The sequence below is a fragment of the Falco biarmicus genome, chromosome 7 (genome assembly GCF_023638135.1).
Source record: "Falco biarmicus isolate bFalBia1 chromosome 7, bFalBia1.pri, whole genome shotgun sequence".
NCBI classification, from domain to species: Eukaryota; Metazoa; Chordata; class Aves; order Falconiformes; family Falconidae; genus Falco; species Falco biarmicus.
The window spans coordinates 22146306-22166259 of NC_079294.1; the positions used below are offsets into that span (position 1 = coordinate 22146306).

General features: G+C 37.0%; 1 protein-coding gene across 8 annotated transcripts in view; it reads left to right on the top strand.

Annotated features, from left to right (window-relative positions):
- Nucleotides 1-19954, top strand: part of PCNX1 (pecanex 1) — a 92185-nt gene that overhangs the window by 14010 nt on the left and 58221 nt on the right. For 4 of the 8 annotated variants that reach the window (XM_056344971.1, XM_056344973.1, XM_056344975.1 and 1 more), the window contains exons 3-7: nucleotides 18-123; nucleotides 3065-3110; nucleotides 3987-4076; nucleotides 5710-7410; nucleotides 18814-18946. In XM_056344971.1, the coding sequence (XP_056200946.1) occupies nucleotides 18-123; nucleotides 3065-3110; nucleotides 3987-4076; nucleotides 5710-7410; nucleotides 18814-18946 (2076 nt within the window). The remainder of the gene's footprint in view (nucleotides 1-17; nucleotides 124-3064; nucleotides 3111-3986; nucleotides 4077-5709; nucleotides 7411-18813; nucleotides 18947-19954) is intronic. The other 4 variants (XM_056344976.1, XM_056344977.1, XM_056344972.1 and 1 more) reach the window with 3 other exon arrangements.

The window sequence follows — 19954 nt, forward strand, 5'->3', positions numbered from 1 at the left end:
TCTTATGTCTCCCTCAGTGACCCCGGTGGAGGGATAGAGATGTCAGAGTTCATACGAGAAGCAACTCCCCCTGTTGGCTGTAGTTCACGCAATTCTTACGCTGGGGTAGATCCAAACAACCAGGTAAGAATTAAAGCCGCTGCAGTTGTTGCTTTAGTACCACTGGCTTTGCAATCTGTAGAGTAATCTTTGCTGATTTTTTTCCTATTATTTTACTTAATTTTTTTTATTAGGATAAACAACTTGCCTTTCTGTATTTCTTAACTGCTCATTAGGGTGGCATTGCACTCTTCCAGCTGCATAGCTCTTACTCATCCCGTCTTGGGTTCATTTTAGGAATATCTGGATTTTTATATGGCAACCTACTGTCCCATCAGAAAGTATCCACTTAAGCTCAGTTAGCTTTCTTCTGATTTAGTAAACAAAAACTGGCTCAGAGTGTGGTCAGATGAGTACTGAGACCCACTGTGTACGGCTTCCTTCTTTCTTTTCGTGTCAGTGAGCTGTTAGATAGCTCAAGCTGTAACTTCATCCGTATGTTCTAACTTTGTTTTCCTCCCTTATGTTTGTTTGATCTATCATTTAGATGCTTATCTCTTGCAATGCCAGGTGGCTTTCTGAAAGTTGTTACTGCTGACAGGTCAGACTCTGCAGTCAAAAATGTTAGTATGTTGAAGTACAAAGCAAGATAAACTGGTAGAAATGGAAAAACTAAAACTATTTTTGGATGACCTCTGTGAAAGTTAAGTATTTTGATACTTAACAGGGTTGGGAGGAAAGCAATAAATAGGTGCTGCTGTGCACCAGATGAAAGTGCTGAAGAACTTGGCTTTATTAGATTTTAATGCAGCTTCATTATGCTCTAGTTGCCTTGTAATTGCACTTGGGAAGTTGTTCTGTTCCCTTATGTGTGCTAGATTTATGTATTCAACTTCTATAGCACTGCATGTGCTTCTGTTTGACTTGTGACGTTTAGCCAGTTGTGGCATCTTTCTTTCACCACTCTTCATGAGGACAAGTAGATTGACTGGCCAGACTGTATGGTTACATTGACAATGAGCAATGCAGTGCCATGTTAAAAATACAGAAGCTATTTTTGAATGATGTGGAAATCCTTGGTGTGGTATTACAGTGTTAAGCCCTAATTAGCTCTCTGAGCAAGCAGTATATAATACAGTGCAGTGTTATGCTAATGTTGGTGTTTTATCTGTTATGCAGCATAGATACTCTAGGAGATTTTGTCCTTTGAAGAGAGCAGATACGTGGTAGTATTCAAAGGAATAGGAAGTGATGGTCCATGTAGGAAGACAGAACTATGCTAGGGGTCATGTTTCTTTCACTGGTCTTTAGAAAAAAATTTCCAAACATACTCAAACAGTTCTAATGTTAAAGCATGTGAAGAAGTTGTGTTCTTTCCTGTGTGCTTTAATGCTGACACTACAACACAGTTAAAGCTAATGTGAAAGGAAGTACAGTGTTTAAAATGTGTTTATGCTGATAAAACTAGTGTTCACTACTCCCCTGTGTGATTGAATTCACAGCATCAAAAGGGTATGTGAACAGTAAGCATCTGAGTTTTGTTTGGTTTTTTGTGCAAAATAGTTTTCCCATGCTGATACACTTGCATTCAGCAAGGTGTGTTCCTGAAGGAAGAAAAGTTGAGATGTGGCAAAATGGCTAAAAGTGTGTGTGACAGTGTAGTAAAGAAAATGCATTAAACTCTTGACTGTGTTTTTGCATTACATGTAGTAAAGCTGTTGTTAGTATGGCTGAACAAAATCTGCATACATCTTCAGATTACCATAAATTTGCTGTGTTTACAGAGAAGAGTTAGTAGAACTACGCTCTCTTCCCCAGAATCATTTGAACTAGAGATGTTTTGAAAAAAAATCATCCCCAAAAGTGTAAAGTCAAATTGCCAATATTTTACTGTATCTTGGGTTCAGATTTTGCTTTTAAGCGTTCTTCTATCTTATTTCAGAGTAGTTTAATTATTTGACAGGCACACTTTTGTGTGCTCTTCAGAGTTCTTTGAGAGAGATGGTATTGGAAATATTATTGAAGGAAAGACTAAATTCTGTTTAGCACCTCTGCAGAATAATGTGCTACAGATTACAGGACATAGGTAGAGAGGCAGACTGAAAACCTAAACAGCTAGCTAGTTTTCATATGAGGGGGTACGTACCTGCTGGTTGGCCATAGAACACGGCTGTAAAGCAGACACCATAAATTTGAAATGCGATTGTAACTGATATCCAAGAATAGATAAGGAATACTGCAGTCTTCCACTAACCAGTTTACTTGCTTTGAGGTAACTGTAATCTGTGTACTTGGAAGCTGTCTTCAAAAGAAAAACTGCGTTTGCAGGAATGAGAGGGAGGAATAAAATACAGTAAAATATTTAGGTTCAATTGATTTAAGTGTGTTCAGCTGCCAGTAGGGATCATCCTGTCATATATCCTGCTTATGCTGCTTGCTGTTGCTTTCCACGTACCAACACTTAGGTTCTTGTGGTTACCTGGTCACTGGACCAATTCTTGAGAAACCTGAAAATTCACCCTGGTAAAAATATGTATCTTTTCCAATGGGAGCAGTTTCTGAGTTTAGCTTGATGTTTACTATGTTTAACAGGTAAGTTTTATATTAATGTGGTGTTTTCCTTAAGCATTTTAGGCAACTGTGATCACTGCATTAAACATGCAGTTTTACAACAGCAGTTATTAGTATACCATTTTGTTACCACATGAAATACTTTCTAATCTAGGACTTTTTCTTGAAACTGCTTTTAAAATCAGCACAGCAAAATCTCCCAAGTACACTTCCTATAAAACAGAATAATGTGGTGATATAGTTGGATGCATAATTAGATTCCTTGTCATCTTTGTTTGCAGTGGAAACATTCAGAGTCAGAAAGGTTTTTACAGCATTGTGCTTTTGGATGCTTTTGTGCCTTGGATAAATCTCTCCTAAGTGTATAGGCAAATGCATGTATTGCAGTTATAGGAAACAGTAGTTGGGTAATTCCTGAAAGTTTACAGCTTTTTACGTAATTCCCTGTTTCTAGGTTGGATCTGGGTTATCTCGTCTAGGAACAGCAGCAACCATCAAAGGTGAGATTTTTGGCTGCTACTTAAAATTACCTTGCAGTAGCACTTCAAATCACTATTGCTTACTATGTTTTTTCCAAATATGGTCTACCTTGTTAATGTGAAGTACAAAGTTTACTAAACAGAAAAAATCTTTCTTGGAGTTGCAAGTTATGTGTCTAAAACGCTAGGAGATAATAACCTTGAATCCATGCTCTTGTTTTCAATGTAATAACAGGTTTTACTTTTGCTTGTCAATACAAAGCCAAGGGGTTGGTTTTAGTGGACTTCTGCTTACTATTTTGAATTCTGAGCAACCAGAATTTTGTATTTCAATGACTTTATTATTTCTAGTTGTTTGGCATCTAGCAAAAGTATTGTCCAGGACAGCCCTTGTCAACTCCTCTGAGATGAAAAGATAAATTATTTGTAATATGCAAAGTGGCTATCTTGTAATTTAAGCCAATAATAAGACAAAAGAAAATGAGATACAAGTTTTTGTTACCTTCCTGATTTTTTCCTTACCTTTATGTTTACAAGTATTTTGTTATAATCTTACCCCTCTTTTATTGGCAACCATGCAAAAAGGAATTATCAAACAGATACATCGTTTAAAAAAAAGTTACTTTCCATTGCATTGTGTAAGATACTTTTCCAGCACTTCATAGAAGATCTCTGTAGTGGAATGAAAACTATCTTATATAAAACATAAAAGAAATAGGATAGGCAATACTACTAAAACATAAAAGAAATCTTGTGTTACTTGTAATAATTGTTATTAACCTCCAAATTAAGAAACAAAACCAATGGTCTTTCATGACAGGTGAGAAATCTGCAGTGTGTATAGTTGTATGTGCTAATACTTTGAGCACTACTACTCTTCTTTCTTAAAATTCACAGGAGATACTGACACTGCCAAAACCTCTGATGATATCAGTTTAAGTCTTGGCCAGAGTTCTAGCCTATGTAAAGAAGGGAGTGAAGAACAAGGTAAAATTTCTTCTGCATATTAAACATGGTATTTTGTTACCAAAGACAGTTTGCTTAACATGCTAAATAAATTTATGCAGTTTGTTGATAAACTCAAAGAAAGGGTATCTTGGAGCTCTGTTTCATTTCTCAATTACTCTTAGTTCCTCAGGTGTGTAGCTTGAATACTTTTAACTTTATTCTTTGACTGCATGTTTCTTGTTCTGGCATATTCTAGCAGGCAGTAAATATTTTCTCTCTCCTTACTGCTGAAAGATAGCTAGCTTACGTGTCTCTAGAGGATCTGTTTCATACTGAAGTTGGCCTGGGATTTGTGGACTTCATTGTAGACTAATTTGCTTTGCTTCACTTTACAGTACAAATGATTTTTTTTTTTAAATCAGGCATGTCTTTCTGTAAAGTAAACAATCCTGCACAGAGTTCTGTGTTTCTGGAGCTATAGACAGCTTGCATATTGGAAGCAATCAGAGTCCTGTAATTGTTTCTTTCCTAGTAAGGAAATTGCTAGCTTGTATTCTTCAGTTGTCCAATCTTGTTTCAGATCTCACTTTTTGTTTAGCTTCATTGCGAGGAAGAAGTCTGAGACTGAAACAGAGCATAAAACTGTAAACCTTTTGTTTGCTAATTTTAAAGTACCTGGTGGTTAGCGGGAAGTTAACTCTGCCAATACTATAGTTCATTTTGGCCAACCTAATGGGACTGATGGGTTTCTTTCAGTTGTTACCATGTGATTCAGTGCAGAAAGTGTGTTTAACATAGAGGATTACAGGTGACTGTGCTGTTGTAATAGGCAGCAGGGTTCTACTGTTTTCAGCTGAGTAATGGAACTGTTTGTGAAGCTTCTTAAATCACACATGTGGAAATACATTGTACAAAAATTTAGCAGTTGTAGTAATTTAACTTGGCCTCCAGATCTTGTATTTTTAATGACAGTACAAAAAGGGAAAGTAGCCTTTCAATGCTGCCTGCAGGTGGACGCTTTTATGGGAGACTGCCTGTAATGGATAACAAATAATTGTTCTGACTGAAAGCTAACAGCAAATCTTCATGACTTGCTTTAACAGCACCAGTGTTAGAGGTAGTAAAACTCAGTAACATTGTAGGGAGTTTCATTATAGTATCAACAGAGCTGTGCCAGTGCCTGCGTCCTTGCCAGCTGTGAACTTACCTGGTATCTAGTAGGAAAGGTGATTTTTGTTGGGTTTTTTTGTGCCTTCAAACTAATAGGTTTTACTCAGTTTTCTTTGATAATTTTAAACTGTGATACAGTTTACTGCTTGTAGGAAATAAGAGGCAGGGTACCCTTTCAAAGTTAAGAAGCTTCGGCATATATCAAAATATTGTCTGAGACACACAAGCAGTAGAGGAGGCTGGGGACTTGTCAGAATTGTGTTGTCTTATTAGGTGCTTAGATCAAGCTGGTGTTGATGGTTTCTTTTTTTATATTAAAAAACAAGGCTCTGTCACATTTGCCCAGATGCTAGGAAATATTTTAAATGGTAATGTGATGCATAGTACTTGCAAATGGATTTGTCAGTTTACTTATTTGATATAAACAAGCAATTGTAAAGCAGATTGTATATAACTTTCATGAATGTTCTACATGAATATTTTTAAATATGTACTTAAACAGATTTGGCAACTGATCGGAAGCTTTTTCGTCTGGTGTCCAATGACTCGTTTGTCTCCATCCAACCTTCGTTATCCTCTGGACAGGATTTGCCAAGAGACAACAGCGACAAAGTGTGCCTCTCGAACAACCAGCTTGTGGACCAGTCTAAAACCAGTGCATGTGACACAGAAGTAGCTTCGCTTGTAACTCTACATTCTCACTCCTATAGGAAGGATCATAGACCACGAGGTGTACCAAGGACTTCTAGCTCTGCTGTTGCTTTTCCAGATGCTGCACTAAATGACTTCCCTCTCTATCAGCAAAAACGAGGACTAGATCCCGTAAGTGAGTTAGAAGCTTCAAAGCCTCCTTCTGGATCCAGAGAGTCCTTGGCTGAGAACTCTTGCATTTCAGGAGTCTTTCAATTAGATGACATTCTGAAAAGTAGCAGCCCTCAACCATTGGTGAAGAGTGGGAGGAGCAAATCCTTGAAAGCAGACAAAAGCGTGGACAGTCTGAGAAGCCTGAGTACTAGAAGCAGTGGTTCAACGGAAAGCTACTGCAGTGGGACTGATCGTGACACTAACAGTACCATTAGTAGCTATAAAAGTGAACATACTAGCTCAACACATATAGAAAGTGTGTTGTCGGAGCATGAGGAGGAGTCTCCTAGAGAAGAGAAAAAGGATGGTAAGGAAAAGGACTGTGGTGTTGACTCAGAGGATGACAGTAGTTCTACTACTGACAAAAGGACTAGTAGCGAAAGGACTGCTGTGGAAGTGAGCACTAATAGTGGTGTTCAAGAGGTAAAGGGTTCTAATGCACCTGATGAGATGCACAGTCAGAAAGGTCTTGGTGCTTCTGCTTCGGAGGAGGCCAATAAGAACCCACATGCCAATGAATTGACTACACAAGCTGACAGGCCACCTGGGAAGGCTGCTGAACAAAGAGATGAGCAGAGTGAGAAAGTAGCTGTGTTAATAGATTCAAGAGCTTCTAAAGAAACAAGTGGAAAACAAAAAGAAGGAGATGTTCGACCAAAATCTTCCAGTCTAATACATCGAACAGCCTCTACCCACAAGTCCAGCCGGAGAAGGACAGGAAAAAAGCGGGCTAGTAGTTTTGACTCAAGTCGGCACAGGGAATATGTTTCCTTCAGAGGTGTATCTGGTACTAAACCTCATAGTGCTGTGTTTTGTCACGATGAGGACTCTAGTGATCAAAGTGACTTGAGCAGGACATCAAGTATGCAGTCAGCTCACCAGTTCAGCAGTGATAGCTCTTCCAGCACCACCTCCCATTCATGCCAGTCTCCTGAGGGAAAGTACAGTGCTATAAAGACCAAATATGTTTCTAAAGAACGTGGGGGCACAGACCCTGAAAATGCTCACAAAACCCATGTAAGCTCTGAAGGAATTAGCAAAAAACGATCTACACGTCGGACTTCTAGCACAAACAGTGCCAAGAATCGTGCCAGAGTATTAAGCCTGGACAGTGGTACTGTAGCTTGTTTAAATGACCCAAATAGTTTAATGGCACCAGGTAACATAAAACAGTTAACCACTTCAAAATCCGATTTGGAAGCCAAAGAAGGAGAGGTGCTAGATGAGCTATCTCTGTTGGGAAGGGCTTCACACTTAGAGTCAGTCACTCGTTCTAGGAATAGCTTACCGAGCCAGGCTACGTTTCCTGAAGGGGAAGAGCAAGAATCAGCAAGTGGAGGTAAGTCAATGACCTACCAGAAGTACCTTGCCCTATTTTGTTAATGAGTCTGGTATCTATGACTTAAGTTGCTACTATACTTAAGTGTCTTCCTGTTTCTTCATTCTTGCCTAGTAGAACTGACAGAGCATTTCCTTTATAATATCTTGGAAGATCTACAGAAGCGGGAGTTGGATTCAAACAAATGTATGAAACCTATAGGTAGAGGTGTTATGGATTTATAACTGGCAGTCTTTGTTAACCAGAGCTGTGTCTCAAAATTATTTGTGATAAAATCAGACCTGCTTCATTGTATTACCCCAACTTCAAATCATGTGTACTGTTTCAGAAGTTAACAATAAAAAAAGAGACTCTTGTTTGAAAGACTCTGCAGTTTAGACAAATGGGATCATGGAAGTGATTGAGTTGCTGGTGACTCTTAGATGAACTCTCTGGTATGGGTTGAGGTGGCATCCAAAAAAACAACCAACAAACCCAAAACCTTTCCATGCTGCCTTGAATTGTGCATTCTTATGATGGTCTAGTTACTAGAGTGGAATTCTAGGGATTTGATTTTGCTTAGCCTTGCCATTGTTGGCTAGACAGTGTTTACTTTGGGGTTGTGGATTGTCTTTGTGTGTATTTCAGGTTTTTTTTTTTTCTTGCTATTAAGAGAACACAATAACCTTCCTGTGCTGGAGACTAATGTAGTTTCCTCTTACTTGCTGTAACTACTGCTTTGCTTGGTGCAATGTGAATGCTAAGGTTATGTGTTGTAGCTATTAGTGCAGATTAATAGGAGCATTTCTAAAATATTTTTGGAGCCCTTAATATTTTTTAGTTTATAACTTGTGACGTTTCAGTCTCTTTTCTTAGTTAGCCATATTGACTGGCTTAACCAAAAGGCTTTCTGTGTCATGGAAGATAAGTGGGTTTAAAGTACATTTTCAGAGCAGTATGGAATTGCTAATTACCTCAGTTTGACTTTTCGGATTGCTTGAGGGGAGTACCTACCAAATAATCTGGATCTTGTTAGCTAAGCACACAAATGCTTCATAAAATGTTTTTAATACCAACATAGATATTTTCAAGAAATTGTAGCAAGTTTACTGGCCTTGTTGTTTAGACTGTCTAAGCAAAGTATAGTGACTCGTATGTGTCCCTGACCTGACATAAGGACAAATTCTAAAAATGAGTACAGTTAATTTCTGGGGGTGCGATGTGGTGAAAAGGTGTGCTACACTGAAGTTCAGTTGTGTATTGATTATTGGTTTGACTTTTTAGTCTAATTAAGTCTAGTTTACAATTAATTCAGACCTATATAGATCCCTTCACTTAAATAGAACTCTGTGTATATTGGTACTTTCTTTGTTACTCCTGGTAAGACTTGTGCAGTAGTGTTAATGAAAGGGCCCAGGTTGCTCTTTTAGTACAAGCTGCAAGTTAAACACTTAACACACATTCTTACTATGCCTTATTAAAGTAACAGCAGCTCTTTGTTCTACTGAGAATAATTTGACTAATAAAAGGTTTCCTTTACGTATTTACTGTTTTGATCCTATGTTCTCCTTAGCACAAGATTTCATTTCATTTTGGTTTTTATTATTACAGCTTAAAACTTACGGTTCTCTCTTTGTATGCAAAGGAGGATTAATATACCCTACCTTAAAGAACAAACTTCATATGTGCTCACCAGTCATCAGTAGTCTGAAAGAATCAGTGCATGACTGATGCTGTTGCCAAGTATTTTGACTGCTCTTTTAAAGAGTGAAATGGTGGGGAAGACCAACCCTAACGCATTTAAAAGCAGTCTTAGACAGAAATCTGTAGCAGCTTAAGCAGGGAAAGTTTGATGTCATTCTTGTCAGACTACTCAGTTTCCCCTTTACACTTTGTTTACATAATGGTCATTTTGAAGTTGTTAGTATTTTTAATAAGTGGCAGGCACCCAAGTATTACTTGCCCTGTGGGTTTCAGGCTGACTTTAAGAAGCAAACTGGATTCAGGTTCCCCAGATTTGGTGACATCAAATAACATTTGCTGTATCTCATGTTTCTTACTACCCATAGAATAGGAATTATTTCCTTTGATTGTAAGTAAAGAATGTCATATTGCTTTTTTTGAATGTAGAACAAAAATATTTATTTTTCTTAGCATTACTGAAATATTTATGCAGTCATGCCTAGGATGAAACTAGTAATTGGTTTGATTTGATCTGTTTGATCAATCTGAATAATTCTTTCATGTTATCGTAAGTTTATACTGTTCTTTCTTTTGTGTGTCTGGTGGGGTTTTTTTTGGTTTGCAAATTATATTACAAGCTTTGCAACAGCTGTATCTTTAATTGTGGCTTTTTTCTTTGGGCTTACCTGTGACTAATAGTAATTAGAGAAAATGTTTTAACTTTTTAGAATCAGAGTTGCGGTATATTCAGTATTTCCCAATATTGAGTTGTCCTTACTTTTTGGGAGTGTTTGTAAAGGCATACATGTGTAATATAAATACACATCGTGTGTAGAAATTGAGACAATAAAGAAGTTATTTTATTTACATGTAGCAGATGAATTACAGAATAAATCTGGTTCAGATTTTCATAAGATCAGAGGATATTGGTTGGATGTGACTTTCAGAAATTGTCTGGTCCAACTTCCTGCTGAAAGGTTTATTTTATAGCTTTATATAAATATTTTTTAATTTCTGTGATTGCTTGTGATAAATTTCTGAAACAAATAATTAAGATGCATGCTGGATAACCAAAATACTGATCTTAATACCACATCCTCCTTTTGAGTGAAGCTTTCAGTTTCTATTTTTCAAATATGACTTAAAGTGAAATTCTAATTACTGATTTAAGTCTTTTGGGAATAAACTAAACAGTACATCCTTACTTGTGTTAACTGCTAAAATGTATTTTGCAATGGATATGGCTTCGTATTTTACTAAGCAGGGTGCTATACAAACTTGTACATATTATACTTCAGCAGAAATAACTTGGTTTCATTTCTGTCTTACGCCAGGAAGTGGTGAATGACTCACTTTATAACTTCTGTGCATTTGAATAGAAATTGCAGTTCATTAAAATGCAGACAAAAAGCAATTGAAAATTCTTTAATTAAATACCTATGGTAGATGTATTAAAAGAAAATGTGGAAGATGTCTTAGAACAGTTGTTTTCCATGTTTAACTACTCAGCTTCTAAAGTAGCTAGTGAAACTGATGGATTATGGGTTAGATGAAGTTGTTTAGATGTCTAAAAGTTTCCCTAGATGTTTAGTAATATTTTGGAAATACCACTTGATAATATTCTCCTGTGCCTGGTTTGTTAGATGTGTGCTATTTCTGGATTGCTGTTTATATTAAAGAACCAACATAATGCCGTATATGCCAGTGATGTTTTCTAAAACTTGAGCTGAGCTGACCTGAGAAGTCAAGTCTTCTCCCCCAATTCTATATTAACTGTCAAAGATGGACTCTTTAAGTTGCTATTTTCTTCTACAGCTTGCTATAATTTAAGGTTGGTTGATCTATTTAAAGTTCTTCAGTTACATACCCTTCTCTAAATAAAACTACATGTAATGTAATGCATTTTTCCTTCCGTGCATTGCATAGCGGTACTGAAGTAACAGCTCATGCTGTTCTTCTGGTTTTTGTGGTCTACAAGTACATGTCTACAAGCAGGCAAAGTAGGACTTTGAGCTTGGATTAGAATCTTGAGTTCCATGTGGCATATGGAAACCTGTTAATCTTTACAGTCAGCATGTATTTGTGTGTATATATGTATATGCTTAGTGTATCTGCCTGTAGTCATTAGACAGTATCCTTTCCAAAGTTAAAAGTACAATTCAGTTCTCTGCTGTGCAACCAATGATCATGTCAGCTATTACGTATATCACTATTCTCCTACTATGCTTATGTTGCATATGGTCTACAGTAATTACTTTTTTTTTTTGCTTGTGTTGTAGAGCTGTTCCATGCTTCTAATGGCTAAAAGTTTTGTTTTCTGCAGGTAAAATTACTACAGTTACAGAAGATGAGGCCTCCTTCCTGGGAGTCTGTCAGTTCACACTGAAACTGCTAAACCAGACAGTTTTGCATGAGAAATCAAACTCTGAATCAGAGTTTAGAAATATTAGAAAATGAAAAATGTGTAAAGTTGCTGTAATCTGGTTGTTTGTATATTAGCTGTCTCTAGTCACGTGCTCAGCAGGACCCCTCCTGTAACTGGGTCAGATTAAGTAGATTAGCCAGTAGAAAGGGCTCTCTTCCATATGAGGTTCTTCGTTGGAACGAGAAGGCTGTATTCCATTACTTGATTTTTAGATGACAGCTAGTAGTGCCATAATGTATGCAGTGTTTGGTTCAAGCATGACATAGAAATTTTCATGTTAGCCCTTCCCAATGTCTGACTTGTGGTAGAATAGCATAATGCTGTTCTAATCTCTTGTGTGTAAAGGTTGAGTTTTACAGAATTATCTCTGTTTTTGGATACGTTGTCATCTCAGTAGAGGTGTGAGATGTTGCTGTTCAGTCATTAAAGATGTAAACAGCATTAGGAGTGATATGTAAGACTGAAATGGAACTCTGCAGTTGTGGAATTTAACTACAAAATAACACTTGGAATGAATCTTGCATCTACTTATTGTTAATCACTACCTACTAAAGCAAAATGCAGTTTTAGTATGTTGTGTGGAGACTCCGTTCTGCCTGTTTTGTCCCTTTTCTGCTATTTATGGATAATACAGTGACTTCTATTAGATGACTTGTGACCAAAATAACTATCATCTTCCTCGTAATTTGTTCTATGAAGGCGGTGATGGGGAACAAAGAACCAAAATCTCAGGTTTTGTCCAACTCAGTGGTGGCCATTGAGAGCCAGGAATGTGTGTAATTGCTTGGTAAAAGCCTTGAGTACTACTGGTAAGGGAGTTCCTGTCACTTGCTAGAAACATGCTCCTTTAGTGTGTCAACTACAGAGCACTAGGTACTCTACCTAAAAGTTCTGCAGAGCTGCATAAGGGAAATTCAGGATACTTGATGAGAAATGCATGCCACAGCATATACCAAAAGTTAAAAATAAAGCCAAATACACTTCATGCAATTTCTTGTTTCTTTTTTTTTTTCCTCTAGGAATATTACTTATAAAATTCGACCCTGGTTAAATTCTCTCAAAACTAGAAGTAGTAGTTCTTCTAAAACATTGTATTGTTGTGGGAACGAGTTCTTTATATGTCTTAATTTGGTAGTTTCTGCAGCTACTTATTGCAGTAATTTTTACTTGATTTGGAAAGAATCATTTGATTTTTGTTGACAGGTAGCATGTTCATAACTTTGCCAAGTATTAATTTAAACAGGAGTTGAATAAGAACTTTTGACACAGTATAAATGAAGCTGCATCTACTAACAAGTTTATAAGCCACTTTCTTTTTATGCTTCTCTGTAGTTGTACCTGGATTTATTGTTACATATACAGCTGAGAAAGCTCTGGGAGCTCTCTGAACTGTAATGGAATTGTTCCCATGGCTGCCAAATGTAGCTATGAGATGTAATTCCACAATATGTCAAAGTTGGCTACTAATTAACATCTGGTGTTAGTTAACAGAAACCAAATTATCGAAGTAAACATGGCTTTCTGTGTATGATACACTAAGATAGGATACCACTTATGCTGGAAAGGCTGTGTGTTATAAAGATTCAAAGCATCTTTTCCTTAAGGTGAAAAAATCCAAATACAAAACCAGAATCAAGTTTCATGAAGATTAATGTAGATCATGAACATACTATTGGGTATTGATACAGAAATCCCTGGATATAGTGACTATATTGGGCAGGGGATCAGCTTTAGGTCATAGCTGTAGCTCTTTGACCCCAAGTCCATCAACATTTATATTAAAGAAGTCCTGTGTGAGTAACACTGCATGTTTTTAAAAGTGGAATAATTCAAGTGGGAAGTACAGTGAAGTACAATAACTGAGACTCTTGGTGTTATCTTTGGTGTTAATACAGAAATTTGTCTGTGACACCAGCTCAAAACTTCGTTTTTTGTATCTTCAACTAACAACACTGATGCCTTGGGCTTTGCTTCCCTTCTTTCTTTCAATTGTCTCTTTTTTCTTTTGTGACTGTCTTTCCTTCTGAAGTGGTGTAGCATTTTCTTCTGCCCTATTTTCTAGCAAAAGTTTTGTATTTTTGAGATGCCCCTCTGTTCATTTTCTTCTTTGCTGTCCACACATCTATTCTTAAAAAATTGGCATTAATGATTTTTTTTAGTTGTATTATAGCTTACTGTGGACATTCTATAAGCCAATATTTTGCTTTTTCATCAGAGAAGTATAAAAAGAAATCCCTGCCACTGTAGATCTTCCAATAATGCACAATTCATGGTAATTAATAGCTGTATAGTGTAGATGTGGACTGAATGTGTTCCTTTGTACCTGGGAGTCTTAAAAGTATGGTTTTGAAAATGGTGTTAGGGCACATGAGAACAAACTACAAATGCCTTGACTATGAGGAGAGTGGTGGTGATAACTCATAAATGCATGTGAAGTATGGCTTTTCTTGGGTTTTGAACACAAATGAGATACAGATGCTTGATACAGAAGAGCAAACTTTCAGCTATTTGGTTATTATTAGTACTGTTAGTGTTAGATTTCATTGCTTTACGTGAATGCATGAGCCATAAACTATTTATTTAAGCTCTTGCTGAGAATTTGTAGGGGCTAGTCATTACAAGTGGTTGAAAATAGGTAGGTCACAATTTTCCACTTGATGGGGAGAGAAATTGCATGTCCGAGCATCACTCAGATTCCATGCGCATATTTAACCTGAGTAATTTTCAAAACCATCTAGACTTCAACAAACTGCATTACATTTGGGGTGAGGGGTGTTTTTGTTTGGGGGTGGTAGTGGATGTGGTTTTCTTTCCTGAGAAGAGTGAGGGACACTGTGTGTTGTGGTTTTGAGTTGGTTGGTTTTTTTTCCCGTCAGACTGAAGTTTGCAATTTTTATCCCGTGAACTCTCATTTTTCACATGGATAGTTTACCCTGTATTACCTCAGTACCTTACCCTTCCAGGAATCTTCTTACTCAGGAAGAATTTACCCATATTTCAGAATATTAGGCACTGTGTTTAGCATTTTTGCCTAGCAAAAATAAAATAAGACTTGTGGATGCAATAAAATTTGGAAATTCTGCTTTTTTATCTTACGCTTCTTCAGTTTCAGTCTCCTATGTTTGGATTAGAAGCAGTGGTGCATATGTGCAGGGTGATGTTGTAAATGTTTTGGCTGGTTTGTGTAAATATTCCTGTTAGAAAGAAAATATTTGCATTTTATGTTTGGTAAAGCTAGTTTTATTTTGCAACTACTGTATAGTTTTAGTGTAAAACTTGTGAGTCTTCAGTTCTGTTTAAAAATTTGAGGACTACAGGGGTTTACATCAAAAAACACTTGTGTATTCTAGAAAGAAATTTTGGAAAGGAATAACCCTCAGGCAGGATAGTTCAAGCTATGTTCACATATTCCCAGGTGTTTGGCAAATTGTGAATTATTGGTTACTCAGGAATATTCTCTACGATAAATTTCAGTACTTACATTGGGGAAGGTGTCACTCCAAATGTGTAATGATGAAATGATACCCTTGTGACCTGAAGTGTGGCCTAATTTGGCTTTTTTTCCAGTTAGTGTAATGAAAGAAAAAAATTAAGTATGTGTTTGTATGACTAGCTGCAGTAACCAATACAAAAGCCAAATTATTTTCTCTTTGAAATTAGATGTATTATAGTTGGGAATAGGTGTTTGGGGGTTAAGATTGCTACAAAGTTTTCATTAGGTCTCCACCTTTTTTTTTTTTTTTTTTGGTTTCTGAGGTGTAGGTGTGTATTTTTAACTTGTGCACCTTTAACTTCAGACCTGATGTGGTTGGGTTTTTAGTTTTTGAGAACCAGTAAGGTTGGGGGCTCAAATTAATGTGACAACATGCAGAAGAAATCTATATTTGAATTTCTTGACATCTATGTTGAAACAATACACTTCATTAAAGTTTAGAATAAAACAAAAATAGAACAGACTTCAACAACAAACATCGTAAACTGAAAGGCTTGTTCCTTTATGGATTTACTTCAAGTAAGCAGAAACTGTCAGAGTCTAACCTATGTTATCTCTCCCTGTTAGCTCTAGATTTCGTGTGTGAGTGTAGATGTTGGACCTTAACTTTCTGGAGTCTAGAGTAAATGGCTGTAAGTAGCAGTATTGGAGAAGCACAAGCAATGGTCTGAATTTTTTATTTTTTTTTTTAAAAAAACTTTCCTACAGGGATACTTGTGTGTGTGTGTTTTGGTTTTAAACTTCAAAACATGATGTTACTTTGTAAATATTAAGGGAAACTTACTTATGTTTAAACCATTTACCTCCTTATTAAACCGCTCTGAGCATGACAGGGTAATTTAGGAGCTTTATATTACATCCCATTGGTGAACTCAGGAGCAGCTGGCTGTACTGCTCCTTATTAAAGACAAGTGTCTTTATAATAATAAAAACACAGTAATATGTATTAATGTAACTAGCTTTCCATACTGGTGTGTATATATATATTTTTAATCCTTTGTGCTCTTTAACATGACTACATGCTTGGTTTTGTTAAATAAAGAACCCCAACCAGAGACAAAACCAAATTTTGCTCAGTATGGCTTCCCATACTTCAAACAAACCATAATCTGCTCAACTAGTTTGGTTTTTTTAACTTAATCATGGTTTCAACATGTAGCTTCTTGAGATGTTGCATAATATTAGCAGACTCAGAGCTTGCTGGGCTGAAATGCGTTGCAGTCTTTTCAAAAGAACTCACAAACTCCTTAGTGATCCTTGGTGTCACCATCTGCAATCAGGAAGAATATAGAAGTATATAGAAGATGTGCACTGAACAGAACTTCCAAGATGAATCAAAAATCCCTTTGTAGACTAGGTAGAAAGCTACACCAAAATCTACTTTGGATTTTTAAAGGTTTAAGTGAAATAATAAAAAGTTAGAAAATGGCAGAACTATTTGCCTGTGCAGCTTTGAATTTAATCCCCAAGCACATATGAGTTTTGATTTTAAATTTTTAATCTTCAAACATATTTATATCAGTTTTCTTCACAGGATGCTGCCTCAGTCAGCAATTGAGGTAAGCTTGCTTTAGTGATAAACTGAAGCTGTGTAGGAAGGGCCTCTAGTGTCTCTATTATTTGGGCTTCAGTTATTGCAGAAGGTGATGTTTACTGACTGAAGGTTATGAAAAGAAAAATGGATATTGTTAGTGTTAAGTGTGCTGTCTTAAAGAATTGTACTGAATGCTGCTTTTGCTGAGTAGTTACAAATGGTAATTAAGATGTAATGCTGATGTTTACCATCTTAATGGTAATTAAGATGTTTACATTTCAGCTAAGACTAGTCACTGTTCTTTCTTCCATGGTGCTTAACTATGGCCTGATTAGCAGAAATGTATGGAATTGCTTTTGCATCTGAAGTTACTGGAAGCTGTATTGAATATGAGGTTTTTATATGCTGATGTATACACTAGAAAAATAGTTTTACAAATTGGCACCCAAAATAAGTGGACAGTTTTGACCTCTTGTATGTGAACTTAATCCACCAGAAAAAAGTCAGGATTCATACTATCTTGTTTAGTGTGTTTCACTTTCCCAGTAATTCAGATATTGAGAGCTATAAATAAATCCTTGAAGAAATTAGGCTGTGTATTATAACAAAGCATAACTGCCTATTAAACCACAAGAAAAATGTATTGAATTATTGCTGAAATACAAGGAAAAGGAAGTATCATCTATTCATGCTTACAGTAACAAAAATGGTTGTGGAGGAGTGTGGAGAAAGTGAGCAATCCCACAGTTTTCCTGAAAATACAGGAAAGGACTTAATTAAGGATCTCCTGATATTTTGGTAATGAAATGCTTGTAACTTTAGTGTTGTTCTTAAAGTATATCTCTTCATGTAGCTTCTTAGCTTTTAAAGTAAACTACAGATTAAAGTTTCACATACATTACTCACTTGATAACCTGTGGTTCATGGGTGGAATTAGTCTCCTGTTCCTTGCAGCCTTTATTGCTTGAGCTCTGGCAGTAATACACAGCAGCAGTAGTAGGTTGCTATTGCCTGTAGACCAGCGTTAGTGCCTTTGCTGGTAAGTTTTGAAAGCTTAATGACAGGAATGTTCTAACTTGAAATGTGCTAAAGTGAACATGGATTACTCTGCCTGTGATCTTTCTGGCATAAAAAAAAACATTGCTCCCTTAGTGTTTTGGGTTTTTTAAATTTTATTTTGGCTTGACATTCCTTTGTTTTCTCACTCTAGTAACAGGCTTCTTGGCTACCAAGTTGTGATTTTTCTCTTCAAGATTGTGATTCTCCTCTTGCATTGACTTAATGTCAAGTTCTGTTGGGTTTTTTTTTTTTCTTCCTTCTCCTTCACTTGCCTGCCAAAACCTATTTTCTCAGTGACCCATTCATTTGAGCTCTCTAGTGTTCTGCGTTCAAACTGGCTGTTAGCTTCGTTGGTTCAGGAGGAGGACTCTTGAGATTGTGGACACACTATGAAGCGGTCCAAATCCAAAGTTGTTCAGACTGTGAAGCTTAGGGAGCACAGGTGGCTTCTGGGGGCCAATGTGTGGAAAAAATCTTAGACTCCCTTGAGTACATAAAACCTGTTTTTTACAGTTGTGCTCTGTAAGTGGACTGAACCTTTGTTGTTTGTTTTTTGTTTGGGGAGTTGAAATAACAAAACCACCAGTCCTTACAAAGAAGTTATTCCCTCATTTAATGTCAACCCCCTGCTTCTCTAAATCATAGTGTTAATAGTCTAAAACAAGCAACATGTATACCTTGGTGCTTTGGTGCTTATGAGGAAGAAGAAGAAAAGCACCTCAGTTTTGTCCCTTGAGGAGGTGAGGTGTTAACATCAACCCTACCCGTTCAGCAGAAATTATAAAATTGAGAAGAGAGTATTGTAGTGAGGAGTGGTAGACAACCTTCCTAGGTTGTCCTTTAGGCTTCTCCTTTAATTGTCTATTAAATGAGACAAAGCGTGAGATCAGTTTTGTTTCTTCCTGCCCCATGTAAATGGAAGAGATTTTGGATAGCCAACGTTCTTTGCAACCTGTTTATTTGGATCTGGGGGTAAAAAAACCCCAAACCTGTATATTCAACAACACGTGTACCCCAGCCCCCAAACCCCCAAATTTTTACTAATAATTGTGTTGTGATCCTATCCTGTCTTGAGACAGATTATTTGAACAGTCAGTGCATAAGCTGCTGTTGTTGTTGCAAGTCAAGTTCATTAACTTGGGGAGGGTCAGGGGGAAGAAAGGAGTCTTAAGTTACTTTGTACGTAACTAGGATGGGTTCTTCTTTGACCTAAAGTCTGTCTTGATGCAGCAGCACAAGCCAGCGAGGAGACTGTCACATTTCGTCGTGAACGCAGCACATTTAGGCGTCAGGCAGTACGACGCCGGCACAATGCAGGGAGTAACCCTACCCCTCCTACATTGCTCATCGGATCACCCCTCAGGTAGGGTATCTAAATGTTCCACCGTATTTAGCATGCATGCAGCAGACCACTTCTTCCCCACACCCACCAGTGTTGCCAGAAAAGCACTTTTTACTTCCTTCCCCACCATAACCTCCTTGAGCTGTCACTGCATGTCACTGTGGGCTTGTTGAATTGTGCATGTGTATGTGGCACTATTTTCAAAATGATCAGGATAGCCAGTCTCTATAACATGTTATAGCTGATTTCACATCGATAACAAAAAGAACTAATGCTAACAGAAGAGTCAGTGTTTCTTATCAAAAGCTTTAGGAACTTTCACTTTCAAGCAAGGAGAGAAACCCAAGAAAATAACTATTCACCACTCCTTATCTTAGTTTTCTTTCCTTCAAGAAAGTAAGCATTAGGGACTAGTAAAGAAGCACTTTTTGGGTCTAGATAGTGAGAGATAGGTATGACAACAAAACAGCAGAATGTTATAAAAAGCTAAATTGTACGTGCACGGGTTCCAAATCTGAAATACAGGCATGAACACGCTGCAGCCTTTTACAGCAAAAGAGAAATAATGAAATAATAGTGATGCCTTTGAATGCGCAGTATTGCTCAGTGTTAAATCTGATCACGTGGCACTTTGCATGCCTTGGTGGTGTTTAAAATGTACTATATCCACGTATCCTAGGAGTCCCCAACCTTCACTGTCCTGTTTGTTAACAATACTGAGCCTAATGCTACATTACATACACCGACTCTGTTTAGTCTGTCAGCTTGAACAATAGAAGCAGCAACCACATTAAGTTTTTAGACTTGCCTTTTAAATATTCGGTCCTGTGATTGCCTGTGGTGTTGGAGAATCTGTTGAGCAGAACATTATCTGTAGAGGAAGAAATGCTCCCTCATACATATTGAAGTAATTCTTCTTCCAGTTACATTATAAATATGCAGGAATAATTGTATATGTTGTGTATTCTTAATGATCTTCCTTCACATGCTAAGCTATCTTTTAATAATAGGAGCAATCTGCTTTTGTGT